This window comes from Gadus chalcogrammus, chromosome 14, assembly GCF_026213295.1.
Source record: "Gadus chalcogrammus isolate NIFS_2021 chromosome 14, NIFS_Gcha_1.0, whole genome shotgun sequence".
Taxonomy (NCBI): Eukaryota; Metazoa; Chordata; class Actinopteri; order Gadiformes; family Gadidae; genus Gadus; species Gadus chalcogrammus.
In genome coordinates this window covers 23,925,138-23,939,833 of record NC_079425.1, presented here as the reverse complement: position 1 = coordinate 23,939,833, position 14,696 = coordinate 23,925,138, and the positions used below count along the sequence as shown (strand labels likewise).

Sequence of the window (14,696 nt, the reverse complement as noted above, 5' to 3'; positions counted from 1 at the left end):
GTCAATGTACTCAAAAGTAGGCGACAAAAAAAGCTACTTTAACCAAAAAAGGGTGGAATGGTCTCTCCAAAGCTACAGCTAGAACATGCCAAGTGTCAGTCCATGGAGTAAGGTTATAGCCTCATGCATCACAACGTGGAGCAGTCATTCTGGTCACCAGTCTGCCCGGACCATGGGCAGAAGTTGATCGACGTGAAAGAAAAGGTCTCCTGAGCATCCGGAACATATACCGAAACATGTTTTAATAAAGTGAAGTGAAGAAAGCCCCAAACTTGACACCAGTCGGCCTACCTCGCATTTGCACCGACCGACCCCAGAAACACAGTAGAAAATACACCCTAAAACCCGAACCTCGCCTCGAACGTTTCGTTACGCGGAACTTTAACGTTCCGAATTCTTTAGCCTGCATAGTTCAGCCCGTTTCAAACCCATCCAACAGATATATGATGCTACCTTAACATTTCGGATGGATGAGTTCACTTAATGGACGAAACGACACTTTATAAAAATATCCTAAGTAGAAATAAACGGCAGGGGAGAACTCACCTCATTCGTCGACGTGCATGATTAATAGATGACATTAAAGCAGGATATTCAATAGATCGCTTCCTCTGTCTCAACGCGCCGCTTCACGCGTGGCTACGGCAGTCCTCTCCAGGCGTCACTTCGTGCGCTCTAGCAGCGCGCCTCTCAAAGCGTCGCTTCGTGCGCTCTGGCGGCGCGCCTCTGCGTTACAACGCGGAAAGCGGAAAGCGTGTTAATTCTTCGCCTCGTGGTGTGCGTGAAGAAGTGCCAGCGTGTCCGCCCACCTGTGTAGAGTCGGAAGAGCTCTTTCCCAAACACCAAGAAACCGACACTTCGGACTGTTTAGTTGTACTGTGGTTTTTATTGCATGTACTGTAATAGCTGCAGAGAAATGACGTTTGGGATGAGCAGTTTAGTGAGAAGAACCTGCAGTGAGGAGGGTCGATGGACATTATTCCGATGGCACTACTGACACGTTTACATTCTGTTGTCCGCCGTTTTCAGACAAGCACTTGTATACTGCATTTGGAGAAGGCGTCTGGAAATGCGACGGCTGACATCAATGAATGGTTCAACATCAAACACGTAGATTTATTCACTTGGACAAGAGTCGTCCTATCAAAAAACGCGTAAAATGTTTGGAGTTGTGATTCAAACTGTAGCGGTTGTGTTTCTGCAAGGGCCGTGCTTTTTTAATATCATCATGGGTTGTGGCGGACGTTAAATAGTGTTGAGGGTCAAGTGACTGCAGAAATGTTATTGCTGGTAATCTGTGTGTGGTAGAGAGCTGTTGCGTTTGGTGTTGGGAAAAAAACATCCAAGCGGCTGCCGTGTGCTTATTCGATATTTCCCAATGCAAGCATGTCACTGACCGGGTGTTCTACATGTGGTTTTCAATTGATAGTGGGCTATCCCTTCAAGTCACCCATAGGTGGGGGGCCGTCCAAATGCAGTATACGAGCGCAAACTCTGTAAGGATAAGACTTGAGCGATAGCCCCATCTACAGGTTACTTGCAGAACTGCAAAACATCAGGGGGTCCCCCAAGGCGGGATTAATTTCAATAAACAAAACAAAACAAAAAAATTATAATCAAAACTCCCTTTGAACTAAACACCCCAGCCATGTAACACATTACACTTTCCGACTTGCAAAAATGGTCTCATATAATTTCTAGGTAACTTGGTCACTCAACTATTACCGAAAGAAAAAAAGGCAATGAAATGACATAACCGTGACATTTTAACTGTACCTGATAAATTGTATTTCCCCCCCCAATATCTCTTCCTAGCTAAACATAAGGACACAAAAGATACAGGCTCCAAAGTTAATACACATCTTATCCATACTATGTCCATATAATAAAAAAATAAATAAATTTAAGAAATAAAATGATTTTTGTAGAAGGTAAATCACTAAGCCAACGAATTACCTCCCACAGATTGATTGCTAACAAGAGTGGGTTTTCTTTTCTTCAAGTGTAGGATTTGATTTTTGCCATAAAAACCATCGTCACCCCCTTACTAATTTATACCTATACTCTAGGCTCTTAACTAGCACGGCTGTGCTATCGGTACACAGGATTAATCTCCATCCAGCCATCCGTAGGGACATGTATTCAGTAGATGTTCAGTAGGCTAACCGCTAGAGTCACCGTGCTCGGAGTGAGTAGACTGATGCTGATGATGTATGTTGGCAATGAGTCCCAGAACCCAGCTCCTTGGCCTCCCATAAAGAACAGCTAGGAGGGGAAAGTACACGTCTACACGTCTCAAACTGTTATATCTGGTAAAAAGAGAATAGGAAACAATTTATGATTGTTTTTTTGGTTTTGTCCGTTTTTTTTTGCAATGGCATTTTTAACCTTTTTATGTATTTTTTTTGTAAAAATCTGTATAATCTGTCGAGACATAACAAAAAACAGACCAACCACCAGCAAAAGAGAACTGTCATGCATAAGTTATTTCCTCACTCGTAATGGATTGCATTTTTTAAGGGTCACCATAAAAAAAGGAAATCAGTGTACATTTTTTTTGTTTGGGTTTCCTCCCGTTCTTCAACATTTTTTGTCTTTTCCATCAATTTGTAAATGTATCGTTCTCGCTGAGAAGCGGTGTTGCCTCCAGCCCCAGGAATTGTACTCCATGGCAGACCCTCGACACCTGCCATTTGTCCTCCCGTACACAAGGGGGCAATAAGACAGTTCCAGTGAGCGCCGCCTGCAGGGTAGAAACCCCTCCACGAGAAGCCTGACGACAGCGGCTAACACGCAAATATCCTTCATGATTCAATCCGGGTCCAAGAACCGAAGCCCCATTTCCTATAATTATTTATTTTTTTGTTCTTTTTTTTGTTCCTGCTATAAAACGCTTGCGTGTGCCCGGCAAAAAAATCTTGAGTGTAAGACAGAGATTCTACACCAAGAGCCTCCCAAGGCTGGAGTCTGGCAGCAGAAGTAGGACGAGTCCCGTCCCTGGGGTCCTTAGCAGAGGGGGGAGCACGGGCACGCCGCGGCCACCCACTATCTGCAAGGGTCCTCCTGGGTGGACTCCCTCACATTTTTCCTCTTCTTGCCGTTGCCCTGGTGGTGTGGCTTGTTGCCCTGATGGCTCTTCCCCCCTGAGGACGAGCTCTGCTGGTCGGCCTTATGGGAGCGGGACGGCCGGGTCTGAGGAGGGAACAGACAGAAGGTGCGGTTCAGAACTGGGAACACACACACCTCCCTGCTAGGGCTGCTTGATTATGGGAAAATATCCCTGAATCACAATTATTTTGGTCAATATTGAAGTCACGATTACAACATGCATTTCTTCAGCATTTCTCTCCAAAAAAAACACTTTGTAACAGAACTTGAAAAATCCCCCCTTAAAACACACAAAATGTTAAAATAGAAAATATGAAATTTCATTCAATTCCAATGTATTCAAATTTATAAAAAATAAAATACATTTGAACTTGATTATATTAGTTTGGAGATCGTTTGACCCAAAAATCGGCTCTGCGTTCTTCTACTATGGAGAAACATTGATGAATTGGAATGACATTGCCTCAACCCAACATAGAGATGATGACTGTATATATTGATTAATTGTTGATTATAGATCATATATATTCAACTGGTGCTGCAGTCATAATATAAGCCTGTTTGTGCAGCCTATGAATCTCTATAGGTCAGGATTAGCATGAAAGCTTTCCCGCAAAAGGTCAGTGGGATTACAATGGAATTACATGGAAGCAACTTCACTTTGAGCGGACTTTACTCAGACACCAACCAAGACACAATCATGTCCGTCTGAATAAGATGGACAATTTACTTTGGACTCAAGAGAATGAGCTTGACTAGGGTTTTGGACATTTTCTTTCAGCAAAACAGTATGGGAGAGCATTTTATAATGTGTTTCGTGCCAGGGGCTGCAATGCTCTCTCAAGGTGGAAGCAATGATGTGCAAATATATTCTCCTTATATTCTTGTTTCATAGATAATAAACCCATTAACAAATCCAGCATAAGGCTACTAGGCATGTTGGAGTAATAGACCAGCATTTAATTATGACCTTCAGATCATAAGCTTGCTGTTCATGACTTTTAGTATGCTAGGCCTGTAGACATAAAGGAGTTATTAAATCAGCATTGTACATGGATTAGCATTATATCGCTGGCCTCAGAAAGGGTGATTCTGACTAGCAGTTTCTCCAGGAATTGGAGCCACCAAGCCAGCTCGAGAACAGCCATAGACTTGTATTTATCCGAATTCTACATCTATCCCAATATAATTTTAGAAATAAATTTACCTTGCTTATTACCTGTTTTTTACAGTCACGTAAGAAGCTCTTTAAACCTCTCTTTAATCAATATGTATAGGGCCTCAGTTCTTCGCACATATCGACCATAAAGCCACGAATGTAGGGCTAATTCCAGGGGAAGAATAATCGATCAGGCCTCTTGATAGAGGATTTAAGGTCAATTTAAGCAAAAGGTCCTTCGTTAATCCTGCCTTTAACCTTCAACAAACGCAGCAAGCCTTCAGCAGGTTGTGTGTGTCAAGAACAAATCGAGGTCTCCAACCTCCATCTTACTCTACTCTGATAACTGCAGTCGTACAACAGTTGTTCCCAGTATGACCTCAGTAGTGGCGCCAGCAGCCATGAGAGGGTACCCCTGACCTCAGGCTCATGCCTCGTTCTCAGGCACATCCCACTCCTGGCTGACTGGCTGACCCAAGATCTTATTCATCAGCATCAGATGACCGCAGTGGCCAGTTAGCACAACCCCCAAAAAAACTAAAATGAACAATCGCTTATAACCAGACATATTTTGAGAAGGTATTGATACGGATAAAGTCCTATCTTTATAAAAATGATATACGTTATACGGTTAGATCGCCAGATCTGACCGGGGAGGAGCTCCAGGCGTGCCTACCTTGCCCCCCTTGCCGCCCCCGGTGGGAGTGCAGGCAGAGTGGCCCTGTGTCCGGCTGCTGGCCACGCTGGGCGTTGAGTCCCGGTGGGCTTTGGACCCGCGGCCGGACTGCTGCTGCTGCTGCTTGGCCGTTTTACACGGGGTGCCGTCCGAGTCCTTGAGAAGGACACAAAATAACCTTTAAGGACGTTTTTGGGCAACATGGGAACTCCCGAACTCTTTAACTTCAGTTAAAGGGGACCTATTATGCTTTTTCGACTTTTATGACCTATGAACGTTGTTATAATGATTGATAGTCATGTTTAACCATACTAAAGTGTCAAATAATGACGGACATGCATTTCGACGTATTCCCTGCTGACAGTCTGGGGTGGCTGTGCAGAGCGCTAAACACTCGGGACAACGATTGCGATTCACTTGTTCACATTTCCGGGAAATCATTTACGTAGAGTGAGCCCCCATATGCCTGGTCAAATCTGCCCGCACGCGCGCTTCAAGGAAGGTAACCAATCACACCGGAGTTGGGTTGGCAGGAGGGGGGCGAGGGGGCGGAAAAGGACGAACCCGAGCGTTGACAGAGAAGGCTGAAACCGCCCAGATGAGAGGAAGAGTTTCCCGAAAATCTATCATGGTTAAACATGACTATCAATCATTATAACAACGTTTATAGGTCCCCTTTAAGCATGTTCATGCGTGTATGTTCACGCGTGTGCTTGTATGTCCCTGTGTGTGTATGTGTGCGTGCCCCTGTGTGTGTATGTGTGCGTGTCCCTCTGTGTGCATGTGGACTGACCGCGTCGCTGGACACGGTGGACGAGGACGAGGAGATGCAGAGCGGCGAGGAGCACATGGAGGGCGCCGGGGACGAGGAGCTGGAGGAGCTCTTGCTGCCGGGCGTGTCCGGCAGCTCCACCACCTCCTCCTCCTCCTCCTCTTCCTCCTCTGTGACGTTGTTGTTGCACTCATCCAGCCGCTGGGGCTCCACCAGCAGCATGACATCGTTTCCTACGGCAACGATCACAATCACAACAAAGTCACAATCATAAACAAAGTCACCATCAGAATCACTACCACCATCAGAATCACTACCACCATCAGAATCACTACCACCATCAGAATCACTACCACCATCAGAATCACTACCACCATCAGAATCACTACCACCATCAGAATCACTATCAGCATCAGTCAGTTTACCACGTACAAGGATTTGTCTTGGTGTTTGGTGCACAACAATAATAAACCAAGTAAAGAAATGTATATATATATGTATATAAAAAAAAGGGGATTTAGGTCAACAAACAAATGTAAAACAGAAACATTTACTAATACAAAACAAAGAACTGTATGCATTTTGCAGGAATGTTCCAAATATGTCAGATGGACTGTAACCCTATGTTCCCAGTATGATCGATAACAATATGTGCAACGTCTAAGGCATCGACCAGAGCAATGTGCCAGGGAGACACCGGATGCAGTCAACAGGGACCCTGCTGTGTAATCTAAGCTCTAAACAGGCTCAACTAAACAGCAGCGATCGGTTCCTCCTACCCTCAAAAGCTTTCCCAGCAGAGGGCAGCAGAATAAAAAAGCACTTCTACATGGGCGCTCTCCTATTTTCTAGTAATGACATGAGGGTTGGTGGTTTGATTGGCAGCAGATGTGGGACCTACGGTTGTTGGCGGGTTCACTCTGGGGCGGACGGCCCCACTGTTTACTGATCCAGTCCCTGTAGTCGTCCACCTCCTGGGTCACTCGGATGATCCGTCCCAGGATGCTGGGAGGGGGGGGTCGGAGGGGAGAAGGCATTAGGGTTCAGGCTCCCTTAAACGGACATATCACAAACACAGACTTACCCCCAATATGAAAAACTTTCTATATGGTTTAATGAAGGATGTCCCCGACGACGATTTTGCATGGTGGGATCTTATTGGTCAGGCCGGGTACATTGTCGTCCGATCATCCAATTATGTATCCTATCTTTTTTTAATGTATGCAGCTCAATGTTGCAATATCTTTTTTTGACCTTTGGTTCGTTTTAACACTTGACGATAATGAGCTGATCTATCAGGGTTTCCACAGCTGTCTATAGGCAAGGCCCAGCGCCTCCGCTAAATTACCCCACAAACAAAATGTATTTTTACAACATACATCCGTTCAGATCACCATCTGCATTCAATTTGACAGAAAATATAGTCTACGATTGTCCTTGTATACGCTACTATACAGGCGAATATAATATACCACAAATAATGGAATACATCTCTGAAATCAAACAGTGTCGGGTCTATGTGGAGACAGAATTCCCATCCCATCAGGACAGAAGCCCACGGATAAAGAGAAAGTAGCAGCGTTTGACAGATGAGAAATTAAAATCCCATGTGAACATTGAGTTTCAGCACACAGAACACATGTGGCGCCATTCAATTTAGCAGAGCAGCGTACACCCACAAAGAGGATCATTCTCACCGGGCAAGTGCTGCTGTTGACAGTATGCAGGTTGTTTTTTAATCATCTTTAATGCTTTCAAAATGCTGGCAAACTCTGGACGATTTTTTCCCTGACATTGTGTGACCTTCTAGACCGGCAGCTCAGAATGTGCTCTACTGGGAAAATAAACTGATTGCATCGTGCCAATACTGGTACACAAAGGGGTTATCGAACACACAATAAAGTTATAAATTGAAGGCAAAAAATAACACAGCAAACGCCCACAAAAGAAGCATGGCGTCATTTATAGGCTTTTTCTTCTAGAACCAACCTAGGCTTTACCTCCTAGAACCAAGCTACGCTGTTCCTTCTAGAGCCAAGCAATGCTGTGTCCTCTTACTCAGCGGATTCTCTCCCGCTGTTGCACACTATTTTTGCCGACATGACGATTCAACTGTTAAAGACGACGTTGACTTAATATTGTTCTTGCAATACAGATCTGAAGTCAACCCCAGATCCTTTTCATAACACCAATAACACAGAAATTGGAAACGTAGACACAAAATGACCCTGAAGCCAAATGTATACCTTAAACTCATCTCTCTTAATAATTATTTGACAAAAGAGAAGGAAAAAAGGTTACATTAACTTATATATAACTTATATTTATATAAACCACAGAAAGGTCCAGGAGCATGGATAGCCTGAATCAGTTCACCTCACCAGCCTGGGACTCTGACAGGATTAAACCCCCCCTCCCCGCTCCACCCCACCCCCGCCCCACTGCAGAAGAGGGAGAGAATCCTCACCTTTCCGACTCGTTGTTGGGGTAGTACTTGGCGATGGGCGACATGGCGTGGCTGAGGACCACGTAGGCGTAGTCGAAGGCCTGCTTCACCTGCATGGCGCCGTACGAGCTCCGGCCCACGTCGTTGTCTACGGGACGCAGGGGACACGGTCAGGGGGGGGGGACAACAGGTTCATGTACGGTGAATTCAACCCCACGAATGAACCTCAGATCAGAGGGCTGAGAAGACTGAGGCTGCGTTCCAAATTAAATACTTTTCATTTTTACTTGTACTGAAGCTACCCTTACAATATATGTACTGTTGCACATAGTATGCATACAATTGGGATACTACAGGTGATGTCACTGATCAGCTTCCGTAGTGCCACCATCGACTTTCGCTATACTTCATATTTGCATCTCCCATACTATATATTGTTACATCATAATTATTTTTCTGGCATACTAAATACTATGGTAGCATGGGTGTTGGAACGCAGGGTCAATGAATGAACTCTCTTGACTTTTATTATTCAGTTATATGACCCACTGCAGTACTTGGCATAGCATCTCCCCTCTGTCGAAGATAACACAGTGAAGCAGGGCTGAACAGTTCCCACTCAAGCCCAGAGAGCGAGGGGGGTGTGGAGTCGTCTCCTACCTGGCTGCAGGGGGTCCTCGATGTACAGCATGGAGGGCCGGTAGCTGTCCATCATGTTCTTGTGCACCTCGTCTTTGGCCACGTAGCAGCCGCCGTCTTTGATCCGGATGCCCGTCTTCAGGTAGTTGAAGTTGCGGCCATAGAGCTCGAAGAACTCGATGAGCAGGACCCCGATGTTGGTGTTGGGACTCCGGACGTCCTCGCGGTAGTGGAGCTGGGGGTCAGAGCGACAACAGAAGCACATGTCAGCGAGTGGAGGACCACAGGGGTTAAATGGGAAATGGCGCTTTACGATACTGCCTAACAGTCACCCATTCATGCACATATTCACACACCGACGGCGGAGTCAACCACGCAAGGTGACAGCCAGCTTGTCGGGAGCAGTTAGGGTGAGGTGTAACGGTGCGGCCACACCAAACGCGTTACTCGCGTTAGGGGCGTCAAAATTCGGCATTTTTGCATAGGGAACCATTGGTATAGGCGCGTAGACGCGTTACATGCGATGAAGCGTCAAGTTAGGGGCGTTACGCACGTAATTACGCACGTAAACGCAGTAACACGCCCAACGCGCCAACGCCCGGAGTTCAGAAATCTGAACTTTCAACGCTCCAACGCGTGACGCTTGGCCGCGATAGCCAATCAGCGTTGAGCTTGACCCGACGTCACTGGCAGAGAGTAGTGAGCTTGGACAGAAGCATACGGCCGACATTTTTCTTTATTCTGGGTGGAAATAGTAACATAGTTACGCTATTAAATGCGTTTATGGAAACATTTTTAGCGAGAAATGTGCATTTTACTTTCATAATGTTCGCTCGGTGAATGTGAAGGATGTTTGGTTTGATAGTTATGACGAAGAGGGAACGCTCCGTTCACTTGCATGGACAGAGTCTCTGGATGCCAAGCAACCTCAATGTCTTGGCGGACTATTTCTCTGCTGATCAACACTACGAATGCTGGAAACACACCAGACACACCATGTGAAGTTATTTAAACCGATTATTGTTATTTATATCAGAGATTATTTAATCTAACCCGATCTAAGCTCCATCACCCAAACACGGCAGCGTTTGGGGTTCCTACCTCGGACTCCAGCGCAGCCACGGCCGACAACTATCCTTATTCTGGGTGGAAATAGTAACATAGTTACGCCATTAAATGCGTTTATGGAAACATTTTTAGCGAGAAATGTGCATTTTACTTTCATAATGTTCGCTCGGTGAATGTGAAGGCTGTTTGGTTTGATAGTTATGACGAAGAGGGAACGCTCCGTTCACTTGCATGAACATGGACTCATCTAGCTGCGTTGGCGCGTTGACGCGTTGGAAGCGTTGAACCGAGTAACCACCCCACAATGATCAAGCGTCAGGTTAGGCGCGCGTTTGGTGTGGCCGCACCGTAAGGCTGCCCGATTATGGGAAAAATCCTAATCACGATTATTTTGGGTCAATAATGAAATCACGATTATTCAAACGATTGTTTTTGAGTTTTAAAGCATGTTGTATTCATTCAGCATGTCTCTCCGATTATTATTATTCTAACTGAGGACTTTGAAATTTTGCCTTAAAAAGAGGAAAAATTTAATTTTCCAATCTTAAATAATATACTGGTATGTATCCAAGTGTTCTGCCCTTTCTATAAAACATTTAAAAATAATTAAAAAGGAAAAAACGATTGTGTTAATTTTGTGATCGTTTGACTCTAAAATCGAAATTGCGATCAAAATTTGATTAATTGCCCAGCCCTAGTGTGGTGTCTTGCTCAGGGACACCACGACGCTCGTACTATCAACCTACCTCCTGAGCCACATGCACCCCTGTGATCTTCTCAACGTGTGTGCATTGACGTTAAAATAAAGGTGCTTTCTTACCAAATTCAAACATAGACGCGTGTTTGAGTGGTCATGTGCAAGAGAAGAGAAAGAGGCCACTTATGTAGAACTCTGTTGGTTCTATTGACTCTAAATTCCCTAGCACTGTATTGGAGGTGCATGCAAAGAGACATTCAAATCAAAACTAAGCCTTAAGTACACACAGCATGGAAATAGAGAAGGTGGAGGTTGTGGAAATCATGACATCCCCGCAGAAAAAGGTAGGCCAGGAGTCAACACGCTCATTACCACTTGGCAGCGACCGATGAATTAGAAGGTAATCAAGGCCGGAAAAAACAGGAGCAGGTCAAAGAAAGCGGAATGAGTCACAGGGTAGAGTACGTGCCAGGACCTGCGATGTTTCCAGATAAGCACTGATGGTCCGAATGCAAAATGCAAGCCACCTCCCTTGATTACCCTACTGCCAAAAACGATTTTGATCTTTCATCTAGATACAAAGTTGATCTGCGGTGTGTTTGATTTGAGTGTTTGGATACTGGATGAAACCTTGACTAAACACAGTCAATATGTGGCCGCCCGGACACAATACCCTGGGAGAATTCATCCTCCCCAGTTGTGCATGGACACTACACAAACAACAGAGCATGGAAATGCAAGAATAGGATCAAGCAATTGACTGCCATTGTTAGCAGCTGACAATACTCACCGAAGCTTTGTATTGCTTCCGAAAAGGAAGAATGGTTTGAACTGTAAATAGAAAGTTAATCCTATTTCCCAAACGTCGCCGGAGACGCTCGTAAACCGGTTTATTGCAATGGGGGACGCTTTCTCCCTTGTTATCTCCCACCGTCTGAGTAGTTCAGTGATGCGTCTGCTGGTCTTTAATCCGCCAGTATTTAAACTCCCCACCTTCTTGCAATGCCTTTGCTCGGTGGAGTTAACAGCAGACCGAGGGGTGCATGTCTGACCTGCAGGAAGCTGACCGCCATGAGGAACACGCTGTAGGAGCCGATCCCGCCGGTGAAGACCTCGTTCAGATCCCTCTGCAGCAGGAACTGCTTCAGCACCAGCACCAGGTAAGGCAGGGCAGGGAACTTCTGCAGGAGCAAACACAAGACAGGCACTCGTTCAGTGTGGACAGCGACCTCCGGTGGGCAAAAGCAGGACTGCACGTTTGTGAAAAGATGGGATTCAAAGAGGTATGTTAAAAGGACCCAACCCTCCAGGTGTGAGAGTGGTTCGCAATTACGAGCCCTAGGAGATAAGTCTACCAGTTGGTACAGTGCACTGGGTATGCTGGTAGACTGGTCTGTTCCAGCCTACATCTATGTCGACACTCCCAGGTGTGATGTCACCAAGTCACAGGGAAGGGCAGGTTTTGACATGGCTGATCTGATCACACTCACAACTGCGCCCCTTTTGGAAGCAACCGGAGTGTTGCTTCATAAAAAAAGAGCATAAATCTTGATGCATACCCTTTAGTTCTGACAGCGATTCATGTCATTTTGACATGAACAACTTAATATAAAGGGCAATGCCAACATGTACCGACAAGGCAAAACTCTCCTTTTCCAGGGATCAGTCTTCTGGAGTTTAGTGAGTGACTGATTGTTTGGTTCGATTTCTTTGAGATATTACATCTTCACCAGATGTTCTAAATTCAAATAAGCACACAATAGTTGCAGTAAATGTACCTATTTAATGCATGCACACACCAGTCTCTTCTCTAGCAGAATGCGCCTAGAATACCGTTTCACACAGCCTTTCAACACTTTCAGCCCCTTCGCCGCAATTCAATTGTCCGTACATCATGTGAGGGAAATTTTGACATAAAAGAGTTTCACTCGTGTAGATAAGGTCACTTCTCCCTCGTGACCGGTTTCCAAATGTAAAAGGTGAACCACAAAGGGGAACTGGGTAACACTAGTTAACAGATGAAGTGTCTGGATAGCACAAACTGAAGAAACCAAAGCTTGAATTATTGAAGACTAAATCCCGTGGATTTTCCATCACACTTTTCCCAGAAAAGCTTTCTCACTCAGGTGAGAGTGGGGTGCAGCTTAGGCCAACACGGTATAACCCACCGACGAGGAGTTGTGACATGGCATTCCTTCATCAGGGCACAAGGGCCCCTTACATCCATTCCAAAATGATCACCCGTGCTTTGAATACAAAAAAATTGCAATATTATGTTCCTGTCACACATGCAGCTCTCTGGGCGTACCTCTTTGTATTCCTTTATGAGCTGGGCTGCTTTCACCCCACTGCGCACGTTGAAGCTGATGTCTACCTTGACCTCGGTCAAGGAGTCCGTCAGTTTAATGATGGGGACCTGGGAGGACAGGAGAGGTGGAAGATCAGAGGACACGCCAACACATTCACCGGCAAATCGAATGAGAACAAAAATACACATTCACCTCGGAGAGATTCGTAAAACAAGCTTAGTAGAAAACATACATGACCATTTCCCAGACGGAAGAACCAAAGCAAAGCAACAAAGGCCTTTTGGTTAGGGTTTAATCAGTAATTGGCTAATTGCCGTGACAAATCTTCTGAGAAGCTTCTTCTGACAAAGGGCGCCGCAGATCTACAGAACAATCTAGACTGACGTTTCACTTGCTTGTTCTGCAGGCAATTTTGTTGAGAAATCACCATCCTAATGGGGTCAAGCGGAAGTTGGATATATGTCGAACCGTGTTGTATCGCAGTTTAAGAGCAAATTACAATCTCTCCTAAAACTCCCCTTCCTATCGCGACAATAGAGAAGAACTAAATCCAAAATGGCGGCCATCAGTGCGGCACCGGGTCGGGGGATCGCGGCCAGTCGTACCGTGGCCTTGTCCAGCACTTTGATGGAGTTCTCGTCCGCTACGTTGCACCTGCGCAGGGCGTCCTCCAGGGTCCGCAGGGGCAGGGACCCCCACTTCCCGAAGACAACCAGGTCGATGTCACTGTGAGGGGGCGGAGTCAGAGGAGGCGTCAGTCAAAACGGCCCCGTCTCATGATAACAACCTTTGTTTGTGAGCACAGAATCACACACACTCCCAAAAACCCCCACCCACCCACCCACCCCCACCCCCCCCCCCCACACACACACACACACACACTTTCATGAGGCTCTAGCTTTACTAGGAATCCAGGTTCCGGATTCCTAGAAGGTGGGTTAGTGTGGGGTGTGGGGATCCACCAGCACTTTGACAGTCAGACAGCGTACCTCGTTGGCAGATAGAGACCGGTGCTGAAGCTCCCAAACACTTGGACCTGGAACAGAAGCACAAACACAATTTAGACGTCTAAATCACATTCACGGCCTTGCATTATTTAAAAGTCATTCAAACATTGCCCACTTGAAGTGCAAGAGAAGCCTGCATGCAAGCCGCACACCTAACAAACAAGTCACACGCCTTAAACTAGTGCTGCACGATTAATCGAATCGCAATCGCGATATCAGCCTCTGCGATTGTATAACCGCAAAAGGCTGCGGTTTAATTTTTTAAATATAATGTAAAAAAAAAATATATATATTTTTAAATATATTTTCTTATTTATTCCATTTATTTTATTTAGTTTCACTATTGAGAAAACTACGTTTTTTTTTATTATTCATTTAATCTGGTAAAATATTTTTTTTTATATTTTTAATAATGTACTGTACACATTTTTTAGATTTTGTATTTTTTTTAATGTTAGTTTAATTTTGTATGTTTGAGTTGAGAAATAAACATTTTAAAATGATCAGCAATCTGTGTGCATTTTCCTTGATAACCAAGCAATTAGACTCATGACACCATTTGTTTATTATATCGCAATCGCAATATTGCACTTCCACCTGGTACAAAGAATAAAGATAAGAAGAATGGAACCGAAATGGCATTGGCCCCTCTGCTCCTCGACCACCATGACTAAGACATTTCCTGGGTGAAACACTGTAATAAGTCCCCTTTAAACAAGCCGCACCCCTAACAAACAAGTGGTACCCCTTACAAACAAAGTGTACCCCTGACAAACAAGGTGTACCCCTGACAAACAAGTCGGACCCCTGACAAA

At 45.2% G+C, this 14,696-nt stretch overlaps 1 protein-coding gene across 1 annotated transcript in view; it reads right to left on the bottom strand.

Annotated features, from left to right (window-relative positions):
- Positions 1–847: 847 nt before the first annotated feature.
- Positions 848–14,696, bottom strand: part of tent4b (terminal nucleotidyltransferase 4B) — a 29,013-nt gene continuing 15,164 nt past the window's right edge. Inside the window, exons 3-12 of the mRNA XM_056608070.1 lie at positions 13,864–13,910; positions 13,480–13,600; positions 12,874–12,981; positions 11,618–11,746; positions 8,822–9,035; positions 8,183–8,309; positions 6,617–6,720; positions 5,737–5,948; positions 4,944–5,099; positions 848–3,192 (exon numbers count right to left, since the gene is read on the bottom strand). Of these exons, the coding sequence (XP_056464045.1) occupies positions 3,046–3,192; positions 4,944–5,099; positions 5,737–5,948; positions 6,617–6,720; positions 8,183–8,309; positions 8,822–9,035; positions 11,618–11,746; positions 12,874–12,981; positions 13,480–13,600; positions 13,864–13,910 (1,365 nt within the window). The 3' untranslated portion in view covers positions 848–3,045. The remainder of the gene's footprint in view (positions 3,193–4,943; positions 5,100–5,736; positions 5,949–6,616; positions 6,721–8,182; positions 8,310–8,821; positions 9,036–11,617; positions 11,747–12,873; positions 12,982–13,479; positions 13,601–13,863; positions 13,911–14,696) is intronic.